This window comes from Homarus americanus, unplaced genomic scaffold (genome assembly GCF_018991925.1).
Source record: "Homarus americanus isolate GMGI-L3 unplaced genomic scaffold, GMGI_Hamer_2.0 scaffold36970, whole genome shotgun sequence".
Classification (NCBI taxonomy): domain Eukaryota; kingdom Metazoa; phylum Arthropoda; class Malacostraca; order Decapoda; family Nephropidae; genus Homarus; species Homarus americanus.
In genome coordinates, this window is record NW_024740094.1 from 348799 (window position 1) to 374611 (window position 25813).

At 42.6% G+C, this 25813-nt stretch overlaps 1 protein-coding gene across 1 annotated transcript; it reads right to left on the reverse strand.

The window, feature by feature from the left end:
- Positions 1 to 3048: 3048 nt before the first annotated feature.
- Positions 3049 to 25110, reverse strand: LOC121875069. Its single transcript, XM_042379416.1, has 5 exons — positions 23732 to 25110; positions 8111 to 8252; positions 5160 to 6953; positions 4781 to 4864; positions 3049 to 3053 (listed from the first exon to the last, which is right to left on the reverse strand). Exons 1-5 carry the CDS (start codon positions 23738 to 23740, stop codon positions 3049 to 3051), a joined length of 2034 nt encoding a protein of 677 aa, XP_042235350.1. The 5' UTR covers positions 23741 to 25110.
- Positions 25111 to 25813: the final 703 nt, after the last annotated feature.

Sequence of the window (25813 nt, forward strand, 5' to 3'; positions counted from 1 at the left end):
TTAATATTACTGAGACACAAAAATCCAGATAATTACTGTAATTAATCTGTATCAATTAAGGAAAATCTTAACATATCAAAATTTTCTTCCTAAATTACACCAAATAAAAAAAACAAAACGATAATAGAAAAAAACCGCAATTATTGAAGATTATTTTAAGTGTAAAATAATTCCACATCAGAGACCCCTTCACTTTAAGTGTTAATTGACCTTCGTTTTATTTCCTAACTTTATCACGATCTTTCTTCACCTCATCTATTTTATTAGTTTCAATTTCCTCTTCTTCTTTTTTGTTCTCTAAATATAAGTTTTTATTATTATTTTTAATTTAAGAGTTGAAGATTAGTTTCATTTTCTCTCTATCTCTACTTAACTTCCTGTTCTTATTTGTTCGTATTTATTTAATTTTTATTATTATTATTCCATTTCGCTGTTTATTTCGTTCACTGATTTCGGAGATAATTTTTGAGTGGTTTAAATCTTCAATCTCTCTTGTTTACTTTACCTCCCCCTCCCCCCCCCCACCTACTGAAGAATCATCCCCTCCCCCCCCTTCCCCACCTACTGAAGAATCATCCCCTCCCCCTTCCCCCCCCCACCTACTGAGAACCCTCCTCCCCACCTACTGAAGAATCATCCCCTTCCCTCCCCTCCCCACCTACTGAAGAATCATCCCTTCCCCCCCTCCCCACCTACTGAAGAATCATCCCCTTCCCCACCTACTGAAGAATCATCCCTACCCTCCCCTTCCCCACCTACTGAAGAATCATCCCCTTCCCCACCTACTGAAGAATCATCCCTTCCCTCCCCTCCCCACCTACTGAAGAATCATCCCTACCCATCCACTCCCCACCTACTGAAGAATCATCCCCTTCCCCCTTCCCCACCTACTGAAGAATCATCCCCTTCCCTCCCCTCCCCACCTACTGAAGAATCCCTTCCCCCTTCCCCACCTTCATCCTTCCCCCCCTCCCCACCTACTGAAGAATCATCCCCTTCCCCCCTTCCCCCACCTACTGAAGAATCATCCCCTTCCCCCTTCCCCACCTACTGAAGAATCATCCTTCCCCCTTCCCCACCTACTGAAGAATCATCCCTTCCCCTCCTCCCCACCTACTGAAGAATCATCCCCTTCCCCCCACCCCCTCCCCTCCCCACTGAAGAATCATCCCTTCCCCACCCCTCCCCACCTACTGAAGAATCATCCCTTCCCTCCCCTCCCCACCTACTGAAGAATCATCCCCTTCCCCACCCCCTCCCCACCTACTGAAGAATCATCCCCTTCCCTCCCCCTCCCCACCTACTGAAGAATCATCCCTTCCCTCCCCACCTACTGAAGAATCATCCCTTCCCCCTCCCCACCTACTGAAGAATCATCCCTACCCCCCCCTCCCCACCTACTGAGAATCATCCTTCCCTCCCCCTCCCCACCTACTGAAGAATCATCCTTCCCCTTCCCCTCCCCACCTACTGAAGAATCATCCCTTCCCTTCCCTCCCCACCTACTGAAGAATCATCCCCTCCCCCCTTACTGAACACTGCCCCTACCTCTTCCCCTGCCCCACCCTCTCTCTAAGTCTTGGTTGTTATTAATTCTCGTCATTTTTATCATAAGTTTACGTTCGTTTATTTCATTTGTTCTTCTGTTGTTTTATCGTGTCATTAATTTTCGTTTTCCTTTGTTTGTTTTTTGTTTACATGTTTTCTTTTATCATTGTTGTCTTCGTATTTTTTTGGTTGTTTGTTCTTGTTTGCCCTTAATTACGATGACTTAACACCTTGATTACGATGACAACACGCTAGTACTATGACAACACCTTTGGTGATGACAACACGTGATACGATGACTTAACATTGAGTACGATGACTTAACATGAGTTAAGTAATTATACTCAGGGTTAAGTCATCGTATAACAAATTCAATTAATACAACATTCCTCCACACACTTCTCTATCGTTCACATCCACCATTACTGTAAATTTAAAATGGTTTCACTTTCTCATTTCCTCATTATTCCCTTCTTCTGATCCTCCTCTCTCTCTCTCCCCCCTCCTCCTCCCTCTCTCTCCTCCCTCCTCCTCCCTCTCTCCCCTCCTTCTCCCTCTCTATCCCCCCCTCCTCCTCCTCCTGTTCCCGCTGATAGGTTGCATTGGTTCTGCTTTAAGATCACCTGAAGATTAGACACCCTAGCTCTACCTTGGGGGAAGGTTACGTTAGGTTATCATTTAATCATTAGGTGAAATAATAAGCTAGGGTGTCTTATCTTCAGGTGAGCCTTGACTTTTCCTTTGTGACTTAATCTTAATTATTTCTATTATTAAAGTCTATGAAGTTTATATGCAAGTTAGCGCCATTCCTTTGTCTCCCGTTAGTGAGTCAATGGTGTATAGAGTGTAGACACAGTAAACAAAGACCTGTTTATAACCTACGTCAGTGAGGGCTGGCGGTAACTTCTCTCAGTGAAAAGGTTAATCATGTCCGGCACTCATATAGCTGACTGACGCCGTTAAAAAAAAAAGGACTTGTGAAATCGAATCGTTTGTAAACAAAAAGTTTCAGTGGAGCCGAGTGTTGTGTTTGACTTGGTGAGACGCCGGACTCTCCCGGGAGTTATAGCAAAATCAATCACAGATGCTTGCGACATTTCCATAAAGTCAATTATTTGAGTTCCTTCGAGTTTAGGTGAGAAGTGAGACTCAGCGCCGGTAAGTGTAAACAGTGAAGTTCCTCACCCGGCTGATATCACGTTTACATATTTTAATAAACACTATTTTGGCTACGTTTAGTGAGTTCAATTTCTGCCCTTTCTGATATGACGTCTAAATGTTTTTAATAACAGAGGGATATGTTTTGGGCTAAACTCAGTCACCCCAGTGCTTGAATTTTCATTAATGAGAAGCCGACCTGTGACCAAAAGCCCTCCTGCCTAGTACCATCACCATCCACATCGTACTCTAACTTACCTTTAATACTAATTACTTACATCAAAGGCAATTTTATCACCTGTATCCACGCTAAAAAAATAAATAAAAATTAATAATTCAATATCAACCTGAAAGGCAATCACACGACAAATCAAATGTACCTCAAACGTTACTAATGGTCCGAAAATCCAGGTATAAACCCGGGGACAGGTGTGTACAGGTGATATACTGCGCCGACTGTGTGACACGTGACGCCTGGATTCTGAAACCATTCCTCACTTAAATGTAACTGTGAGTCTGTCGTACGATTTTGTTCAGTCGTTCAACACACTACAGGTAGAATACAAACATATAAATCAGGAGTTTAATTAATTAGATATGGGTTGTGTACAGGTAACAAAACGGGTCACTTGAAGATTAGACACCCCAGCTTATTCCACCTGAAGATTAGACACCCCAGCTTATTTCATCTGAAGATTAGACACCCAGCATTTCATCTGAGATTGCAACTGGTTTAGACACCAGCTTAATTCACCTAAGTATTAATCACACTAACACTATATGGATATGTGGTTACTGGTTGGAATAGGGTGTCTAATCTTCAGGTGAATAACTAATTATCTTATCATGGGGTAGTAAACCTATAACGGGACTTCGTTTAATCACCAAACAAATAAACAAACAAACAAAAATCAACAAACAAACAAAACCTCGCCTGGCAGCTCTTAGTATTCAGTCTCGTTCTGACACATCGTGAATTAGTTGAATAAAAAAAGGTTATTTTTTTTTAAATAAATTGTTTAATGAAATCAGATGTGTGACGAGGGGGAGGGAGGGAGGGAGGGGGTGAGGGGGGTGTAGATGACGTGTTGGGGGAGGGAGGGGGTGAGGGGGGTGAATCTACTTTCCTCCAGGTTAATGATCTACAGGTAAGACAGAAGAGCCTCTACCTATTCCCCATAACAAACAAATAAAGTTATTAAAGAAAAAAATAAAATTAATAAATAAATAAAAGCAAACTTGTCCAATAACTTCACTACACAAGGATTTTTACATGACTATAAAGTTGGAGGAAATAACTTGTTTGTGTTTGTGTTTGTTTTAGCAGATATGTTTCTGTTTGGTTTGTTTTTTATGCCCCTGTAAATTAGTGATGTTGTGGGTTATGGAGTTGGTGAAGTAGTGTGTGTGTGTGTGTGTGTGTGTGTGTGTGTGTGTGTATGTGTGTGTGTGTGTGTGTGTGTGTGTGTGTGTGTGTGTGTGTGTGTGTGTGTGTGTATGTGTGTGTGTGTGTGGTGTGTGTGTGTGTGTGTGTGTGTGTGTGTGTGTGTGTGTGTGTGTGGTGTGTGTGTGTGTGTGTGTGTGTGTGGTGGGTGTGTGTGGTGGGTGTGTGTGTGTGGTGGTGTGTGGTGGTGTGTGTGTGTGTGTGTGGTGTGTGTGTGTGTGTGTGTGTGTGGTGGTGTGTGTGTGGTGGGTGTGTGTGTGGTGGTGTGTTGTGTGTGTGTGTGTGTGTGTGTGTGTGTGTGTGTGTGTGTGAGTGTGGTGTGTGTGTGTGTGTGTGTGTGTGTGTGTGTGGTGGTGTGTGTGTGTGTGAGGTGTGTGTGTGTGTGTGTGTGTGTGTGTGTGTGTGGTGGTGGGTGTGTGTGTGTGTGTGTGTGGTGGGGTGTGTGTGTGTGTGTGTGTGTGTGTGTGTGTGTGTGTGTGTGTGTGTGTGTGTGTGTGTGGTGGTGTGTGTGTGTGTGTGTGTGTGTGTGTGTGTGTAAAGAAGATTGTAATGTGTTTATTGACCCTAAAAACCAGCGGCATCCCAACTATAAACTGACACACACACAATTGTCCCGGTACAGTGCCTCACCTCCCTGCCTGAGAGGTTTTAACATGATGAAACCAGGGCGAGAAAATTCTATCACGGGCGACATTAACTTGGTATATTCAGGCGCTGTGATACATGAATTAAAAATATGACATAAGCGGACCAGAGAACTTTTTTTTACTCCAATTAGGTAATTACTTTTTATTTTACCTGTGGCTGGTTAAGTGGGCCCCACTCCTAATTTGATTACTATGGTTTGGGCCCAGGCCTAGTGGACCCTAACCTAATCTGACCTTAATAAGTCACAATCCTCATGGATATATCATGTAGACTGAACCATACGGGAACCCAGTAAGACCTGCAAACAATAACTGATCTAGGCCACAGCGACTCAACAGTTACAGGTGTACGACTCACTCACCTGAATGTCTCCGTCGTCGTGCTGGCTGGCGGAGGTGGAGGGCGCGGTTGTCGTCTTTCAGGTACTCGTAGAGGGGGTCGGAGTAGGAGCGTCGGTGGACGGTGCGGTGTGTGGCCGTCCTCCTTGAGGGTCGATCATGAGAGGAGGTGAGAGGCGGGTGTGACTGTCCTCCCCGGGAGGGGTATAGCTGCCTGGTTTCTGGCATGCTGGTGGTTCTCTGGTATCTACGGCCCTGACTCTCCCTCACATCCCTGGGACCTACACTACCGTTCCCTGGGTCCCTGAGGAATCTTGACTGAGGGCGAGACTCGTGTCCCTGGTTATTAATGCCCCTGGTGCTGCACTGGGCGTGGAGGCCAGGGACACTGACAGAGTGGTGCAGCTCCCCGTTCTGCCTACCGGAAGTTTTTTCTTCTGACTTGCTCTTAGATCTGTGGGTCGCGGAGGTCCTCTGGCCGCTGCTCCGCTCTTGTACTTGAGGCTGGGAGTGTCTTTGGTGTCCCGAGTTGTGATTTGTACACAGTGTTGAGTCTCCACGACAGTTGACAGGATCATCTCTGCCGTTCCTCCGACTATCATGACTCACGACGGAGGAATGAACTTTATCTAACGCATGAGGGTTCCTGTTCTGCTCACTAGAGTTTCTCACTTGTAAGTTACGACCACTAAAGTTGCGACTGTTCCTCAGTTGTGAACTACCAGCTGGGTTACGACTGGACGAAGAATAAGTTCCGTTCTGGTGTATATCTAAAGGCTCCAGCTGAAAGCCTTTACTACTGAAGTGGTTATGTAACAGATGTCTTATGTCACTTTGGTTGGTGTGTGAGTGACCAGCTCGAGAGGTCTGGTGGGGTCTGGCTGCCTCACCTCGTCTACTGTGTACCGGCACCTTAGAGTTCTCAACACTGCCTATTTTCCCATACCCCGACTTTGTACTTAACTGTCTGTGCTCTGTGGACCTTAATTTCTGCTTTTTACTAATTACTGGACTCAAGTTTTTATTCCACTGCATTCTTTCCATATAATTTTCATCCAAGCCATTATAGTCTTCCTGTAGATTATAGTATTTGTACAAGTGACCGTTATAATAATTGGGAGAACCGTTTTCTATGGTATGAGCAGGTAGCGTTCGTTTTCTGTGTCCAACTTCACCGTTACACTGAGAATTTTGGAGATTTAGTGGATGCCGTTCCTTTGGGTAGTGGAGAGGGGGTTGTATAACTTCCTGAGATTTTAATGGGAGGGAAGAGGTCTGTGAATGTCCTCGAACAAATGGAGAAATACCAGACTGTCTGTGTCCACCCCGAGGCCAGTTAGCTGAGGGTCGTCTGGTGGACCTGTTGCTGTGACGCATTAGACCATTCCTGCCCCCAAGGATCGACCTGACGAAGTTGTTCCTCTGGCTCTGTGTGTGGGAGTTGTAGGAGGAGTCAGCCTCACCATCACTGCTCACGACCACCAGTTCATCACTATCGTCCAGAGACCGAGACAGAGGTGGGTCGTCGAAGATAAACCTGCGGACCTCAACGTCACCTCCACTGCTGGTCAATGACGGTCGCAGCTCAGAACCGAAATCCTTGAGCTCGTCCTTGAGGTCATACAACTCCCAGGGGCTTATCGGGTCACTATCCTCCTCCTCCTCTTCCTCCAGGTAAGACGATTTGGAGAGATAAGCGAGGGGATCTGCCGGGTCATCCTTATGGCTGTAGGAGGCGGTGTAGGAGACCTGGTCCTTCAGGGTGTTCCACAGTCGCAGGAGCTCCAACGGGCGCTCCCAGCCAGCCACCACACGAACTACAGGACGAAGGAGAGTTATTAGTGAAGGATCATGTGTTATACCTCATACAGTGACGCCATAACACCACAAGAGGCTGACCCTCCCCCCTCTCACCTACACCCAACTGAGGCCAAAATAGAGTGTTTGAATCCTCCCAAGAGAACTTTATTTATTATATGGAAACTATTTACATACACACACACACTTTATGACCGTAATTTGTTTATAATGACTTTAAGGTCTTTAGTAAACAACGGGGTTATCATTATTTACACATAACTGAATACCCGATGACGAGGATGAGTTTGGAGGGTTTATTCACAAAGGTTCTTAAGGCAACAGGTTCTTACGATAAAAAGTTCATTCGATAAATATTCCTCGCAAGTGAAGACTCGAGAATTCACCGAACTGATTAACTTAAAAGCTCAGGCATAAAAACACAACACATCAGAATCACTTAATACAAACACTTAACACTTTTTAAGGAGACGAACACCGAGAATCTTAAGGTTATATTTTCACTTACGAGAATATTCAATCACACCAGTCTGTCACACCTGGATGCCTACCTGTACAGTAATTGAAAAGAGTAACGGATGCCCTCAACTTATTTACATCAATATGAAAACAAGAGTACTGTAGTAATAATCGTAATCACAATAATAGTAGTAGTAGCAGTAATAATAATAATAATAATAATAATGATAACAGTAGCTTAATAAAACTGATAATAACATTGAGCCTTTTAGAAGACACACGACAAATTATAGTGATTACCTAACCCCAGGGTAATTAACTACATAGCCCCAGAGTAATTAACTACCTAGCCCCAGGGTAATTAATTACATAGCCCCAGAGTAATTAACTACCTAGCCCCAGGGTAATTAACTACCTAGTCCCAGGGTAATTAACTACCTAGCCCCAGGGCAATTAACTACCTAGACCTAGTGTAATTAACTACCTAGCCCCAGTGTAATTAACTGTAATTAACTACCTAGAGTGTAATTAACTACCTAGCCCCAGTGTAATTAACTACCAAGCCCCAGGGTAATTAACTACATGGCCCCAGGGTAATTAACTACCTAGTCCCAGGGATATTAATTCCCTGATATTTAACCGCAGGACAATTAACACCCTGATCCCAAGTAGAGCCAGGAAGCTGTGAAGGACGCACCTCCTAGCGGGGAGTCCTCCAGCAGGTGAGGGAGGGGGTCCCCAGTGTCCCTGACGCAGGCGGCCACGTCCCTGAAGGTGGTTAGCGGCGTGAGAGGCACCCACGACACCCCTCCGTCCTCGCGCTTCACGCCCAAGATCTCCTGCAGAAGGGAGGAAGTCTGTGTTAGCTGGCGGTGATGAAGGGGGGGGAGGGAGGGTGGGAGGGATGTGGACCGTGTATACAGAGAGGGTAAGAGAAGGATATACATGTGCACAGACTAGACACACACACACACACACACACATAAGAGAGAGGATGTGCAGGAGGAAATATCTTCACGTTAGCTCCTGAGGGTGAGGCACAGGTGGGACGGAGGCCAGGTAGGGTGAGAGAGGACAGAGGTGAGTTTCACGTCCACACACACACACACACACACACACACACACACACACACACACACACACACATAAGAGAGAGGATGTGCAGGAGGAAATATCTTCACGTTAGCTCCTGAGGGTGAGGCACAGGTGGGACAGGAGGCCAGGTAGGGTGAGAGAGGACAGAGGTGAGTTTCACGTCAACACACACACACACACGACTTAAGTACCGCACCTACTTAACCATATACTGTATAATTTATATATCAATTACGCCATAGTCTATATTGTTAAAATGTTTGTTTACATCTATTTAACAACATTGATTTACGTTCGCCAAGCATTTTCCACCTAATTAACGTTAATACTGTTATCACTACTTGTACTCTTATCATTATAAGTCATTAAATGTAATATCTCGCTTTATTTTCTCCACAGTATATAACACTAAAGGTATTATTATAAAAGTATTATTCAGTGTATTATGGAGCCCTGCCAGCTGTTATAACACACTGTATCTAGCATGTAATATTCCCAACCAGAAGACCTTATCACACCTACCCTAACCTAACCCAACCTTCACACCTAACCTAACCTAACCCAACCTTTAGACCTTTAGTATAACCTAACCTAACCTTCCTTAAGATCACCCAGTCTATTGTTCGTCCTGGTGTTGGAAGTCGTTGTGTAGTGTTACCAGTCATGCAGTGTGACCAGCATGACACAGGCTACACACCCAGGCACTAGAGTAGTACTATCATGCCTGGCCACTGTACACGGTGTTTACAAACTCCCTTGTTGTGTGTTGACAGAGGTCCTCCGAGTCACACATCCCAAACAACAGTCAGTGAGCACAGTACTCTTCATTATACAGTGTGTGTTAATGGGTAAACTTACGGGAGGAACTGTACAAAACACACCTATAAGAGTTCTCCTGTAGCGTCTAAGTCACCAAGGACATGATGAAGGACTACAGGTAGTTACGTGTAGAAAATGATGACGTGCTGTACATACTGATGTTCTAGACATTAAATCACTCAAGATACTGTCAACACCAACACTACAACACCCTGTACACCCGAGAACCACTGACAATATCCTCAACACTAATTCAGGTCATTTCCGTCAAAGCTCCAATTTATTTCAGCGGTTTAAAACAGGTCAGGTTCCCATAGAGTGTGCCTTCCCCCCCTCCCCACACCATGACAAGATGCTCTCACTGACACATAAACATCGACCACGAGTCATCTGTGCGTATATCTGAGGCGCCATTAACAGGTGATCAATGAAATACAAGCAGAGATAAGGGCAAGGGAGCAGCGCCTCAGTCTTGGACGAGCTCCAAATCACAGGGTGATGCTGGTGCTTGACTCTCACGTAGGACTGCTGGCACGCCGCTGGGAAATTTCCTGCCATCACAGGTCCTTTACACCGAAATTATCTGATCCTTGAGTACACCATAATGCATTGCTGCTTGTACAACCCATAGTGAAGCGTTGTCGATAACTAAACCTGTACACTGTTGAGGGGGAAGGTTAGAAATAATAATATACAGCTTTAACCTGGCCATGAGGTAATTCTTGGTCATGTTACACTGCAGGAGACGAGACAGAGGTCGTCTAGAAGTCAGGGGAGTTCAGGTATCCAGGCTAATATTCCTAGACCTAGAGTATAAGAGTCCAGCAGGGAAGGATGTGGCAGAGCGGTGGGGAGAAAGATGGCGGAGCTTCTGATTATACCCTAGAAAAGTGAGTAAGGCGGGGGAAATATATCTACACTTGTGGGGACAGAAAAGGACGTGTCATAGAAGCATGGGAAGTGTTCTGAGATATACTAGCTGCCCTGGGAAGCGCATGAGAGGTGCTGGGAAGAAGAGGTGTTGGCATACAGACAAAGTGATGACCGCGGGGTTATATTATATTTACAGTAGTGGAAAGAAGAAGTAGGAAGAGGAGGAGAAGAGGGGGAAGAAGAGAAGAGGACGTGGAGGTGAGGCAGCCCCATGATATATATTCTGGGAGGTTCTTGGCTGGCCTGAGGAAAAGACGGGTGTGGGGAGGTAGGCAGACAGCGAGGCAAGGCCAAAGACAAGGGTGACGAAGGTTATGACAAATACAAAGAGACAGGTTGACAGTGCGGGCATGACAGGACAGTGAGACAGGAGACAGAGGGACAATGTTTAGTGATAGTCTAATGGGAAAATGAGGAATGTAGGTACCAAGGAGAAGAGAGACAGAGGCTAGATGAGGGACGGACGTAAACTATACTATCCACACACACAAAAGGCTTGGATAGACGCGGGGCTCCTATGAGATATCTTGACCAAACTGTAGCTATAGATAAGAAAACACTTGAATTAACATATGGGCCTACACGAGATAATAATATACACACACGAAACGTCAAACACACACGAATTAACGCACACGAGACATCAAACACACACGAATTAACGCACACGGGACAATGTACACAACGACGAGTGCATCTGATTACGTACACAAGGAGACGTACACACTATGCAGGCCAACACGTAACATCCTTGACCTTTTGATACTGTGACTATCCATCCTCCCCCTCCACCCACTTCCGGTGTCTCTCCATTAATCCCCTCCTTCTTGTCTTATCTACATTCTTCTCTAACTCCTCTCTTCCTCTTAGTTCCTTGATCCCTTCTCCTCCTCTTTCATCTTCATTGTTATTTTTACTTCTGTTTCTGCTTCATCATCATCTACTCTTCACCTCATCTACTCTCTTTTTGTAGAGAAAGAAGATTAGAGGTGGAGGAAGGAAGTTATAGTTCGGAAATTGAAGAAATTTAGGAGGAGGTAAGAGAGGGCGGGCTGACCGCCTAGCTAAGCTAATAGTGTGTTAGGATTGTGTCATGGGTTAGTTATTGTCTGTCGGTACAGGCACTAAACAGCCTACCCAATCCCATATATGGGTGTTTTGAGGGGCTTATTTCGTATTCCGCCGACCCTACTGGCGGATGCTGGTCTAGGGAGGTTGTCTATTGCCTGGCCGTATAGATCGAGGGTGGTAATGGACCTTTTGAGATTTGGTAACTTTTTGAGAACCATGTATGGTTGTTCTCTGGCAGGAGTTTTTGAAGTTCTTGCTCTGATCGTTCTATCTTTTGCCAGACTCTGCTGGCCAGGGTGTGCAGCTACTAGTTGATGGGTTTTTCTCTCCCCTTCATCTCCCTTTCCACCCCTGTCATAGCCTCCCCCTACGTCCCACCCCCGAATCATAAATTCCCCCTCCTTCCCATCCCCCCTTCCATCACCCCACCACCCCCTAATCACCACCTCACCCCCTTCTCCATCTCCCAATTATAACCCACCCCCCTCCCTCTCCACCTCCCATGACCTCCTCCTCCCCTAACACGACCTCCCACGCCCCTCTACTACGCAATTACACCCTCGTCTTGTCTCTCACTACCGTTGACCTTGACAGCAGCGCCCTCACCGTGTTTACTTGTCGTCAGCTGATGGTTCCTTAGGTGTCCCCCCCCCCCCAGGCCAGTCACGGATATACACTTCGCATACACAAACACCTCGCACTTAAACTTTATAAATAGATATAGATAGATAGATATTCAGTCAAATCGTCATACAAGTTTACATTGATTCAGTTTATATATATATTCAGTGCAGGTATACAATATACTGTATATATAAACAGAATATAAATTACGTACACGACCACACACGCACAAACACGGACGGTAATCACATACAAATGCCTCGTCCATCAGCTTCATGCCCCATGAAATCACAGACACCGCGTAATAGCCAATTTCCTATCTTAACTACCGTAAATATATAACATTTCTCCTCTCTCCTTCACCTTCCGTCGCACTGCCTTGCCTTCGCACCTGAAGTATATGAGAAAGAGAAAAAGAGAGAGAGAGAGACTATATCTCCCATTCAAGGCGACAAAATGATCAATGCTGAAAATTAACACGAACAGGAAAAGAGCCACCTGGTCCATGTAAAAAAAAAAAAAACCATACTGTACATACCACGACCAAGAGCGCCACCCTCTATTTACAGTATATATACATATTAACCTACAGTATAGCCATGTTACCCTGGGATCGATATGTTCGGTTTAAACCCCAGTCATACATTTCACACACACACACACACATTTTTAACTAGGTAAATATATACTCAAAGCAGACAGACAAACACACAAAAACAGCCTCCACCAACATCACTACGTCTTAGAGAGTGGACTAACAAAATCAATCAAAACAAAAGTACTAAGAAAACAAAGCCTAATTATTAGCTGGCTCCTCAAAATGATTTCATCTACACTGCTTCCTCCGTATCAACAATATTCTGCCAGTGTAATCATCATCATATTCATTGTTATTAGTCTGAAGGTTCCACAACACGGGCAAGGAGGAGAGTAACCGTGTGCCTGAACCTCGCTTCGCCTCGCCTCGCCTCGCCTCGCCTCGCCTGGTCTCACTACCCCCAAACAAAAAATACCCAAACTTTTTCGTAATGTCAATACAACCATTATTATTATTATTATTATTATTATTATTATTATTATTATTATTATTATTATTATCACATACCTGCCACATTAATTCAACTCCACTACTGTATCTCAAAACTTAAGTTAATTTCTTCTTAACAGTGTACTTTATTGTTGCTGATATTTAGTTTTATTATCAGATATTCTTATAACATGCCTGAGGTGACGACGTCTATTATAATATGAAAACAAAAATTGCTTTAATGTGACGTTAATCTATGCTACTGATCTCTAACCGTAACTTTATATTCTCCTAAAGTATTATTATTATTATTACTGTCCGCCTGACGTAACATTCCCCCCACCCCCCCCCCCCACGAACAGAAATGTAAACAAAAACAAAAAAATTCCCGCGCTTCTTTCGGTAACATTAAGACAACCCCGATATCATCCCTCCAAACCTTAATACATTATCTACTAGTCACTCTTCCTATTATATTCCATCATTACCACTATTATGTAACCACAAATTGCCCACTTTTGTTGTATTATTGACACAGCCCCGTTACTATGCAATATAACTAGTATCTCAGGGGGTGTTGTTGGTGCTGGGTCTGTTGTGTTAATAGAGTCTAACCCTTTCTTGTGTACACCTTTACATTAATAATACTTCACCATTGACTGATTCGTTTCTGTTATAAATTTTGCTAATACTTCTATTCCTATTATTATTATTGTTGCACCTTCTTACCATTATTATTATGATTATTATTATCATTTACTTTTATTAGCGTTAATATTTTTGGTCACCATAAAATATCAATTAGAGTTTCCATTAGGTATCAACATCATTCAATATCATCACTACCACACGCCCGAGGACCCAAGCCGCCCACACAGGACATAAATAAGACGTGTATTGTGTGGTGTAACGTCAGGACAACACATCACTATCAAGGTTCTTTTATTTTCCTCAATAATTATCTTTGTCTCGATGTGTGTGTGTGTGTGTGTGTGTGTGTGTGTGTGTGTGTGTGTGTGCTGTAAATCCTCACTCCCCGCAGCACCTGCAAATATAGCTCCCAATCACCCTGCCCCACCCACTACACCACCACCTGCCTCACCTACTACACCACCTGCCTCACCCACCACACACCACCCCACCACTACACCACCACACCTTACCCACACACAACCACCTGCCCCACCCACTACACCCACATACCCCACCCACTACACCACCTTCCCCACTACACCACCACCCCCACCCACTACACCACCTTCCCACCCACTTCACTGCCGCCTGCCCCCACCCCTCCACCACGCCTCCACCCACTACACCACCTTCACCCACTACACCACCTTCTCACCCACTACACCACATACCCCACCACTACCACCTTCCCACCACTACACCACCGCCTGCCCCCCACACAACCACATACCCCCACCCACTACACCATGCCCCACCCACTACACCACCTTCCACCCACACACCGCCTGCCCCCACCCCTACCCACATACTCCACCCACTACACCACCTTCCCACCCACTACACCTTCTCACCCACTACACCACATACCCCACCCACTACACACTGCCCCACCCACACAACCACATACCCCCACCCACTACACCCACATACCCCACTACACCACCCCCACCCCACACACCACCACACCCACTACACCACATACCCCACCCACTACACCACCTTCCCACCCACTACACCACCACCGCCTCATTCATTCACCTTAGCACCACACAACCTTAAAAAAAATATCTCCACACTCCTGATAACAGACAACACGACCCACCCTCCGATTCAATGTTCAACTCCTAGGACTATTATCCCTCACCCTCTGTCTGTCTGTCCAGTTGAGCACTTAAACTCCATCAGATATCGGTGGACTTTCATCCTAATTGGTAGGTAGATTTATCACAATAAGATCTTCAGATAATTCGATGGTCGACCTTGGGTGTCTGTCGTGGCCTATCGTCACTACCAACACTTAACACATATAATAACAGTACAGAAATATGGACACGGATTTCAGAAAAGTAACATTACCCAGCGCCAGGATCATTGTATACTCATCATGTAAAGCCTTATTAGTGTACAATGTATCATGTCACATTATCGTGTACACGCAACAGGTAAAGCCTTATTGGTGTACAATATAATTATCATGTCATATCAACGTGTACACACAACTGGTAAAGCCTGATTAGTGTACAATATATCATGTCACATTACCGTGTACACTCATCAGGTAAAGCCTTATTAGTGTACAATATATCATGTCACATTACCGTGTACACTCATCAGGTAAAGCCTTATTAGTGTACAATATATCATGTCATATCATCGTGTACACTCCTCAGGTAAAGCCTTATTAATGTACAATATAACTAAATTTCATACATATTTCTCTTACATCAACCTGCAAAATACATCTACCATTACCCGGAGCCATCAGCTGGTTGGATTGGTCAGGTTAGGTTGGTGAAATCAACCCTCTAACACTACATTACCGTAACATTAACACAGCAGACAATTTCCTGTCACCTTGCAAGACACGAGTTAATCCACGCCACACACACCCCCTGCAGCACCTCACCCACGACTCTGCTCTTGATGATAATTGTTATTGTTGAACCTCCTCCTCCTCCTCCCATTGTCAGTAATATCACCAAATTCTTCAACATAATTTGGGTTCAGATTCTCCTTTGTTAGATTTTCTTCCTATTTTTTCCTTCATTCGTCATTTCTGCTTCTCTTCTCTTCTCTCCTCTCCCGACAGCACCCGTGTAGTCAGTCGTAAAGGGACCACACCCGAGTGTTTTCCCATTTATGCTGGGGGTGCCTCAGGGCGGTGTTCTTGACCCCACCATCTTTGGCTACACGTCTATTAAACCATCTCCCAATAGCCAGAAAGTTTAAAAATCATATGTAAACGATATCGATCTTTTTATCAACAGCCTCTTTTGTCTTCTGGTCTGATCGAGTCTGTCATGCCTGCAGCCATTTCACTGCCGACCACCACAATATGACACACGCTCAACATTTGCCTGCCTCACGTAAGAAAAAAAACTCTTTACCCTTCCGTGCTTTACAAACCTGATATTTCAAACAGTAAAAAAACATCTTTTCTTTAAACGGAACTTTCATCATATTCATATATTAATAAACTTAACTCATACACTTTTATCACACTATCAACACCGCTATACTCTTCATGGACATCTTTCTCCTCTCCCTCGTAACATATTCCCAGCACCTTCCCCCTCCGTCAGTATAACCCGAAGCTCCTCCGGTATGGGGCACACAAGCACCTCCTAACACCACAAATATATTTCCTTCCACAATGTACCAGGAAGAATCTGTTGACGTAGGACATGCAGGTACATCTCCTAGTACCCTGGAATACACAATCCTTTAAGGCACGGGACATGTCCTAGCCTCTGGAGACAAGGGCTGCCCGCGTCCCTGTGTGTGTGTGTGTGTGGTTGCTGTCACGTCCGTACATCTGCCCTGAATAATTTATTCTTCCTGTAAATATCGTCACCTGGTGTAATTATTGCGACATACACCTGCCCCCTCCTTTCCCCTCCCTCCCCTTCCCCTCCATGTATTCACCCCTCTCATATCCCCTTTCCCTCACATCAACCTCCCCTTTCTATGTATTCAGTCAACTTATCTCCCCTTTCCCCTACCTTAACTATCCTTTCCCTCATTAATGCCTTTCCCCTCCTCCCGTCTCCCCTCTATCTTCTTCATCCACCCCCCTCCCGTCTCCCCTCTATCTTCCTCATCCACCCCCTCCCGTCTCCCCTCTATCTTCCTCATCCACCCCCTCCCGTCTCCCCTCCCGTTTCCTCTTCCTCACCCACCCCCTGTCTCCCTCTTCTCCCCCATTTTCCTCACCCCCTCCTCCCTGATTTTCCTCACCCTCCTCCCTAATTTTCCTCACCCTCCCGTCTCCCTCTATTTTCCCTTTCACCCTCCTCCCCCATTCTTCCTCCACCTACAGCGTCTGGGAGAGAACGAGGACAAAAAGTGGATCCTTGTATCAGGCTGAAGCGACAACACACCTGCTCTACTGAAGGCCGCAGGAGGAGGAGGAGGAGAAGAAGAAGAAGAAGAAGAAGAAGAAGAAGAAGAAGAAGAAGAAGAAGAAGAAGAAGAAGAAGAAGAAGAAGAAGAAGAAGAAGAAGAAGAAGAAGAAGAAGAAGAAGAAGAAGAAGAAGAAGAAGAAGAAGAAGAAGAAGAAGAAGAAGAAGAAGAAGAAGAAGAAGAAGAAGAAGAAGAAGAAGAAGAAGAAGAAGAATAAAAAAAGAAGAAGAAGAAGAAAAATAAATAAATAAAAAATAAATAAATAAATAAATAAATAAATAAATAAATAAAATAAAATAAATAAAATAAATGAAACAATAAATAAAATAAAACAAATAAATAAATAAAATAATGTCAAATAAATAAAAAATAAAATAAAAATGAAAACAAAGAAATAAATAAATAAAAGAAGAAAATAGAAGAAAATAAACAAATAAAAAAATAAAAAAATGTAAAAAAAAAAAAATATTGAAGATTAAATAAAATAAATAAATGTTTAAATAAAATAAATAAATAAATAAATAAATAAATAAAATAAATAAAAATGAAAATTGAAATAAATAAAATAAATAAATTAAATAAATAAATAAATAGAAGAAGAATAATAGAAAATAATAGTTAAAAATAAAATAAATAAATAAAGAAAAAATAAATAAATAAAATAAATGAATAAGAATAAATAAATAAGAATAAAATAATAAATAAATAAATAAATAAATAAATAAATAAATAAAGAGTTAAATAAATAATAAAATAATCAATAAATAGAATAAAATAAATAAGAATTAAATAATAAATAAATAAATAAATGAAAATAAATATTAAAAGTTAAAAATAAATAAAGATAAATAAATAAATAAATAAATAAATAAATAAATAAATAAATAAATAATAAATAAATAAATAGTTAAATAGAAGAATAGGGTTAAATAATAAATAAATAAATGTTAAATAAAAATAAATAAAATAATAACAATAAATAAATAAATAAATAAATAAATAAATAGCTGAATAAATAAAATAAATAATAAATAAATAAATAAAGAAATAAACAGTTAATAAATAAATAAAGAATAAATAAATAAAGAATAATAATAAATAATAATAATAAATAAATAAATAAAATAAATAAAGAAGAAGAAGAAGAAATAAAAATAAATAATAAATAAAATAAATAAAAATAAATGAAAGAATAGAATGAAAATAAATAAATAAATAAATAAAATAAATAAATTAAATAAATATAAATAAATAAATAATAAAAATAAATAGTTTTAAATAAAAAAGAAAATAAATAAAAGCAATAAATAAATAAGAAGAACAAATAAATAAAATAAATAAATAATAAAACAAATAATAAATAAAAATAATAAATAAAATAAATAAATAAATAAATAAAGAAAATAAATGTTAAAAATAAATAAAAATAAAAAATAAATAAAATAAAATAAATAAATAAATAAATAAATAAATAAATAAATAAATAAAATAAATAAATAATAAATAAATAAATAATAATAAAAGAAATAATAGAATAAAATAAATAGAAGAATAATAATAAAAAAAATAATAAATAAAATAAGAAGAAGAAGAAGAAGAAGAAGAAGAAGAAGAAGAAGAAGAAGAAGAAGAAGAAGAAGAAGAAGAAGAAGAAGAAGAAGAAGAAGAAGAAGAAGAAGAAGAAGAAGAAGAAGAAGAAGAAGAAGAAGAAGAAGAACGCTAGAAGAAAAAACAAGAAGGAAGGACGCGAGGAGAGTGCTGAAAGGGAGAATAGAGGAAATACGAATAGAAAGGGGTAGAGAAGAATAGGAGGAGAATAGAACGAAGAGGAGGAGGGTGAAGGAAGGGAGGAACGGATGAGAAGGAGGAGGGGGGAAAAGGGAAGGCAAAGAAATAAAAAGAAATGGGAGAAGGAAAGGTAACAGGAAAAAAGAGAAATCACAATAAAGAAGAGATAAGAGAAACAAAACAGAATAGAGGAAAGACTGAGAAGAGAAATAATGAGGTATAGACAGTGAAAAGGAGGAGGAGGAGGGGGGGAAAGAGCAAGAGAAAGATGAGTAGGAAGAAGAGAAAGAAGGGGAGGAGGAAGATAAAGAGGAGGAGGAAAAAGAGGAAGAGGAGGAGGCAAAGAGATTGACGATTAAAATATAACAATAAAACATATCGCCACAATTTAACAACTTAATAAGGAAGACAATGAGGTTTAGTACACTTCTCCTTCATTGTCAACTGACGCCCAGGTATTGTGGGGTGCACGGCAAGAGTCAGCTGATTAATGCACCTGTACCTGGGCAAGAGTCAACTGATTATTGCACCGTTACCTGGACAAGACAGCCGATTAGTACACCTATACCTGGGCAAGTCAGCTGATTAGTGCACCAGTACCTGGGCAAGTCAGTTGATTAGTGTACCTAAAATTTCCAAGCAAGAGTCAACTGATTGCACCGTTACCTGACACAAGACAAGCCGATTAGTACACCTATACCTGGGCTAGTCAGTTGATTAGTGCACCAGTACCTGGGCTAAAGTCAGCTGATTGGTGCACCCAGCCTGGGTAAGTCAGCTGATTGGTACACCCATGCCTGGGCAAGAGTCAGCTGATTAGCAAGTACACCTATACCTAGACAAAACAACTAATCAGTACACCTATACCTTAACAAGAGGCAGCTGATCAGTACACCTTGTCGTTCGGGTCAACCAGTCAGACTCACACCGCTCTATATCACCCAGAGACCAGACAACACAAACCTCAAGTCGATAATTACGCTCAGGGGGATAAGAGTGTACACGGTGGCAGGGATGACCACCACCAACCAGACTCATGCATCGGGTTACCAGTGGCCAGCGATGTGATATTACCACAACGATGGCCACTTTGTGTGTGTGTATCGCTCTCCCTCTTGTCCTTCTACTTCTCTCCCTCACTACCCTTCCTCTTCTCTTCATCACTACCCCCTCACCCTCTTCTCCCTCATTACCTCCCCTCTCTCTATTCCAATTCTCCCTCTTATGCCTCTTCCATTCTCTCAGTACCTATCCTCTTTTCTCTCTATCTCTCTCACTTCTTTTCCCCCTCCCTCCCGTCTCTCCACCACCCACTTTCCCCCTCTACCATTCACTCTCTCCGGTCTGCCCACCTTCCACACTCTACCATTCACTCTCCACCATCCACTCTCCTCTCTCCACCATCCACTCTCCTCTCTCCCCACCATCCACTCTCCCTCTCCACCATCCACTCTCCCCACCATCCACTCTCCCTCTCCACCATCCGCTCTCCCTCTCTACCACCCACTCTCCCTCTCCACCATCCACTCCCTCCCTCTCTCCACCACTCCCTCCCAGCCATCCAGGACAGGCTCAAGCTAATACTACACTATTGGCTGCTGACCACAACCCCTCCTAGGTCGACCTGCCCTTCTCTCACATTTCTCCCCTGCCTTATTTATCAATTTTCTTTTTGCATCTTCTTCTTCTTCTTCGAGTGGTTTATTTTCTTAACCTAAAGTAAGTCAACTATCCTCAGGTGATTGAACTTGATTCACCTAACATAACTAATCTAAGATGACCTAACAAACATCTAACCTAACCTAATATGACTAAACACCACCCAATCAAGCGTGACTTAATTTAAGCGTAACTTAATTTTGTCTAACCTATAACTGATGTTTCTTTGGGGAAATTTATCTATAAATTAAATAGCAGCTCATGTTTAGAAAGAAATTGAGAACATAAATCAATCTAACCGCTCTGAATATCGTCTGCCAGTTGCCAATGTGTGTGTGTGTGTGTGTGTGTGTGTGTGTATGTGTGTGTGAGTGTGTGTGTGTGTTGGGTCCCGGTCACGGTGAGGAGTGGCAAGCTTTACCCCCGGGCCAGACGAGCTGTTAAGTGAACCGTGAAGCGGGAGCAGTAGCCTAGGCCTCATCTCTGTCACGAGACCAAGACAACATCCAACTTCTTGTTAACTTTACCCGTGAGGATTGTTTAAGATTAATAAATAACCTTTAAAGAACTGAAATGTTACTGGTTGACCCCTACTCAATTTTACCTGTATACCAGTAATGTAACTCTTCTCTAGACACCTGTAACTTCTAATCACATGATCTGACTTAACCTAATATGAGCTAAGACGACCTCTCACCAGATCCTCCCTCACTTCAAACAAGATGACCTGACTGTCCTGACCTCATCTACAACAAGACAACCTCATGTCACACTTGCTCTTGGTTTGGTTATCATTAAGGTCAAACACCGGCGTGTCATTGCAACGCTTCACCGCTCACTGGAACCTTCTTCACTCTCACCATCATTAAGAGACACCATTAACTCCTCCTTAAACCTCACAACCTCCTTATGAGCCTTAGTTTCTCTCTTGATGGTTTCACACACTTATAATTTACTCCAATGTGTCTAGCCTTAACTGTCTACGATACTTCGCCATCCGTGAATGATCTTATCTTCACGTCAACGTTCTGTTAGTATACATAAAAACTATTTGTTATAATGTAATCCAGAAATTGTGTGAATCTTGCTATTTTTTTTTTACGAGTTTTGTTGGTAATGGAGGTGAGAGCTCTATAGGGGCAGTGTGGATATAATCAAATTCAGTATCACATCCTACATACACAAGGTAACCGACCTTGTCTTTGACTGTATTCACTCACCCAACTATAGTGCGTTGACACCCAATCGCAGCTGGGTGGGCTAGGGGTAACCCGGGGGAGAATCAGCCACCCAGAGGACAGGTGAGCACTGTATCCCACTCACCCTTACCCCCCCTCATGGTCCTTCACACACATATACTTAGACATAATTATTTTAAAGCTTATATAAACAACCACGCGGATGAACACAAACAACAACCACGCGGATGAACACAAACAACAACCACGCGGATGAACACAAACAAGTATCATTAAACACAACCATATTCTTCCACAAACACAAGGCTAGACACCTGAACACACACAAGCAATTTACACACATGCATTCATACACATAAAAACAAATAAATCTTACACAAACAAACACCTCCTGCCAAGGTTATCTGCTTGATAATATATATATTTTTCCCCTAGGTGATGTTCTGCAAGGAGAACGTAACCTTACCAAACCACTAATTAACTTCGATAGTACACAAGACAGTCCACTTCAGATTTACCACATAACACGGTTCGATTATAACTAAGATCATTTCTTACGTGTGATGTTGGTCAAGAATTGTGTATAAATTTGTGGTTACAGCGAAAAAAAAAAAAAAAAGTCGTAAGTTTTGTTGAGTGTATCATAAGATTGTTTTTCGTTGCCACTAATTCACCTCGACTGAATTTTCAAGAACAATACAGTGAGATACAGTCGTGTCTTCTCAATGTCAGGGATATAAGGGGATTTCCATGGTAAATAAATCATATGCAAATTGCCTTGAATGAATCTCAAGCACACGAGCACATGTTCTAGTCATCTCAAGGTCAAGAGAGAACGTCACTGGTATTTCCGTAATAAACAAGCCAGTGACAACCTTGCCATAGACGAGGGAGGCGCCTCATCAGTGACTCCAGTTACAGCTTATGGGGCATGTGGTGACCATCAAAGTGTCATTGAGAGAATTTCCCGAGGTCCCACCTGCCGCCTGGCCTCCCTCAGTTACCAACTTTTATTTATTGTACAAATTTTACGTACGGACCATTTCTTTTCAACGTTCCGCTAACGATATCATAAGCAGGTGAAAAACATACTTATCATTTTACTTGTTTTTGTTTAAATCATCCGTTATAAAATTAGATGACTCATAATATTGAAACGTTTAACGAAACGTATGGACAATCATTGAAGATGGTGACGGTAGATCAGGTTGTATAGGGTTATCTGCATGTTGGAATTTTAGCATTTTTGGGGGGGATTAGAGTAAGGTTACAGGAATGTGGGATATGACCTAAGGAAACAGTTATCTTTCTACAGACGAACCACATTACAGCTATCCCAACCCTCCTCAGATATTATCGTACACAGCTTAGCCTTTCAAGTGGCCTAAACTGGCAAGATGAAGACGCCTACCAGCATTCGTATGGAGGACAGCAATAAAACTAACTTTTCATCTGTTAATATGTCCTCCATCTTAAAAAAATTACATACCACTCGCCGTAAAGAAAGCCAATAATATTTATTCGCGTATCTAGGCAAATCAATTATTTCAGTATTTAAGAAAAATAATGTTATCAGTGATGACGCCAATACCCCGCATTAGGACGAACGCCCGCCAAAATTCAAACCTTAGGATTTGGCGGGAAATACAGGAATAAAAGCCTCGCATTGTATTTATTTAAAAAAATACCTATTATTCGATACTGAACGCTGAACAAACGAAAGTTAAATATACTGCGATTAATTTTCTTTTATATAAAACACAACACTTTGCATTTGTTTACTTTGTTAACATTTAGTCAAGGTCATCATGAGTGTAAAGGTTACATTATTGGCAACAATCAACACAGGCCTCAAGGCTCATCTTATGAACACCAACCTTCCTGTACATCTTTTAATACCTGACTAACACAAGGTGTGAGGCAAGAGTGAGTGTCAGTGTATGGACTAGGGTGTACTGTAAGGGGTTTGTGCGTGTGCTACCCCCCATCAAGACGTCACGTGACTCACAGGCAACATTGAGGCGAGGGGCCTGGTGCAGGTAGGCGTATTCCTCCTTGCTCTCACGCTTGTGTCTGCCGTACTCTCCTATCCTCTGCCCGGCATCTTCTTTACGTACGATGCCGGGATCAATTCGTCGTCAACAGAATCACATCCACACAATTGAGGAAGCAGAAGTCATCTTGTGTTGTCCGTAGCTTGGTGGGCTTATTATCTTAATGTTGAGGCTGGGCGGTCCTCACTTCCCCCTGAAGGTCGCTGGTGACTCGCCAAGGCGGACTTGACAACAACTGTGCAGAAGGTTGTTGGTAAACATAAACCCATCGAGAATGAATCAAGATGGCCTTTCATGTTAAGATGTAACAATGTATCACTCTAGTTCTCACAGCGAAGGGAGAGTGACCGGGCGAGGTAACACGGGAGAAACTACAGTACACGGGCATCAACAACTTTCACCATCACCACCTTCCTCTCACTACCATTGGTAATAATATTCACACGTTCACTCTTTCAACTGTTTTGGTACATTTTCTGTGATTTAACAATGGTAATTCACTTCAAAACACAAACACCCGGAACTAACATTGTATAAATACTGTATATATACATATATATTATATATATTTATAATCTTATACACAGTTTTGATTCGTTTAAACACTTACATCAGGGAATTAATAAAAAACAATGATTTTCACCAGCACACCGAGGATCACTATTTACGTGACAATTGTAGTTCCTAACACTAGACGCTATCACATCACTTTCTTGGAAATTCACTTCTCGGGAATACGCTACCACGTATATTTTTCCGGTCCCTTCACCACCACACACGATTATTCACTTATTTACCACTGGTGGAAGTTGTCATCCACTTAACACAACAGAGACGGTTCACTCTTAGCCACCTTCCATTGTATTACTCCACTGCCTCCTTTAATTACTCTTCATAATTAGTGTTGTCTTGATCACCCCTCTCATTACCAGACGTCACATAACTTCCATGTTGGAAGAGACGTTATGGTGGAGTAGGTAGGCGGAGGAGACCCGTGCGTGGCGCGGGGTGTGTGTGGAGTGAGGGAGTGGAGGTGTGTGTGGAGGGAGGGTGGAACGGGTGGAGGAGTGTGGCGCGGCGCGGGGCAGCAGCTGACGACCACCGCAGTGGGCGCCCAACTAGGCTGAGCCCAGGGCGGCGGTGGCGAGCCGCTGCTGCTTCTGCTGGGCGGGCAAAGGCTTGCACACGCGACCTCACCAACGGTGTTTACGTTCACCATCATCAGCCCTGGTAGCGAGAGGGTCGACCAAACTAGCCACACATGGGTTGGTGTGGTCACCGCTGCTGCTACGCCACACAACAGTGACTGGGAGAAAACGAAAGTGAGTGACCCCCTGCATCTCCTGGGGTGCCAGCAACATGATGCTTACCTGGCCACATGCCCTAGACGCGCCCCCTCCCGCCTGTCTGCTTGCATGCCTACCCATCTGCTTGCATGCCTACCCATCTGCTTGCCCATGTATCTGTCTGTCTACCTGTTTGCTTGCCTGCCTACCTGATTGTTTTCTTTTTGCAATGCCTGTAAACATGTTTGCTTGCATGCCTACCATCTTGTTTGCTTTCATGCCTACCAGCTCGTTTGCTTTCATGCATACCAGTTTGTTTGCTTTCATGCTTAACAGCTTGTTTGCTTCTATGCCTACCAGCTTCTTTGCTCCCATGCCTAACAGTTTCTGTTTTCATGCCTACTAATTTTTTGTTGTCTACTAGCTTGTTTTCATACCTACTAATTTGCTTGTTTCCATGCCCACTTGTTTATATCCAAGTCTACTAGCTTGTTTGTTTTCATGTCCGCTAGCTTGTTTGCTTTCATGCCTACCAACCCGTTTGCTTGCATGCCTACCAGTGTTTAACTGCCGACTAACCTGTTTGCCTGACTGCATGCTTACGTCATCTCCCAGCACGCCAGGTAGTGCCTTTTTCGAAATTGTGACCTTGACATTTGCCCCTTTGATCCCTAAAACATGGGACTGTTAATTTGAATATGTTTACCAAGATATAATGATTGTACTTCCTCCCGCTCTCAAAATACTGCG

Coding starts and splice junctions, on each gene's coding strand:
- LOC121875069 (XM_042379416.1), bottom strand. Junction 6,954..8,110: donor GGAGGACTCCCCGCTAGGAG/GTGCGTCCTTCA, acceptor TTCGTCCTGTAG/TTCGTGTGGTGGCTGGCTGG. Junction 4,865..5,159: donor ACGACGACGGAGACATTCAG/GTGAGTGAGTCG, acceptor CATGTATCACAG/CGCCTGAATATACCAAGTTA.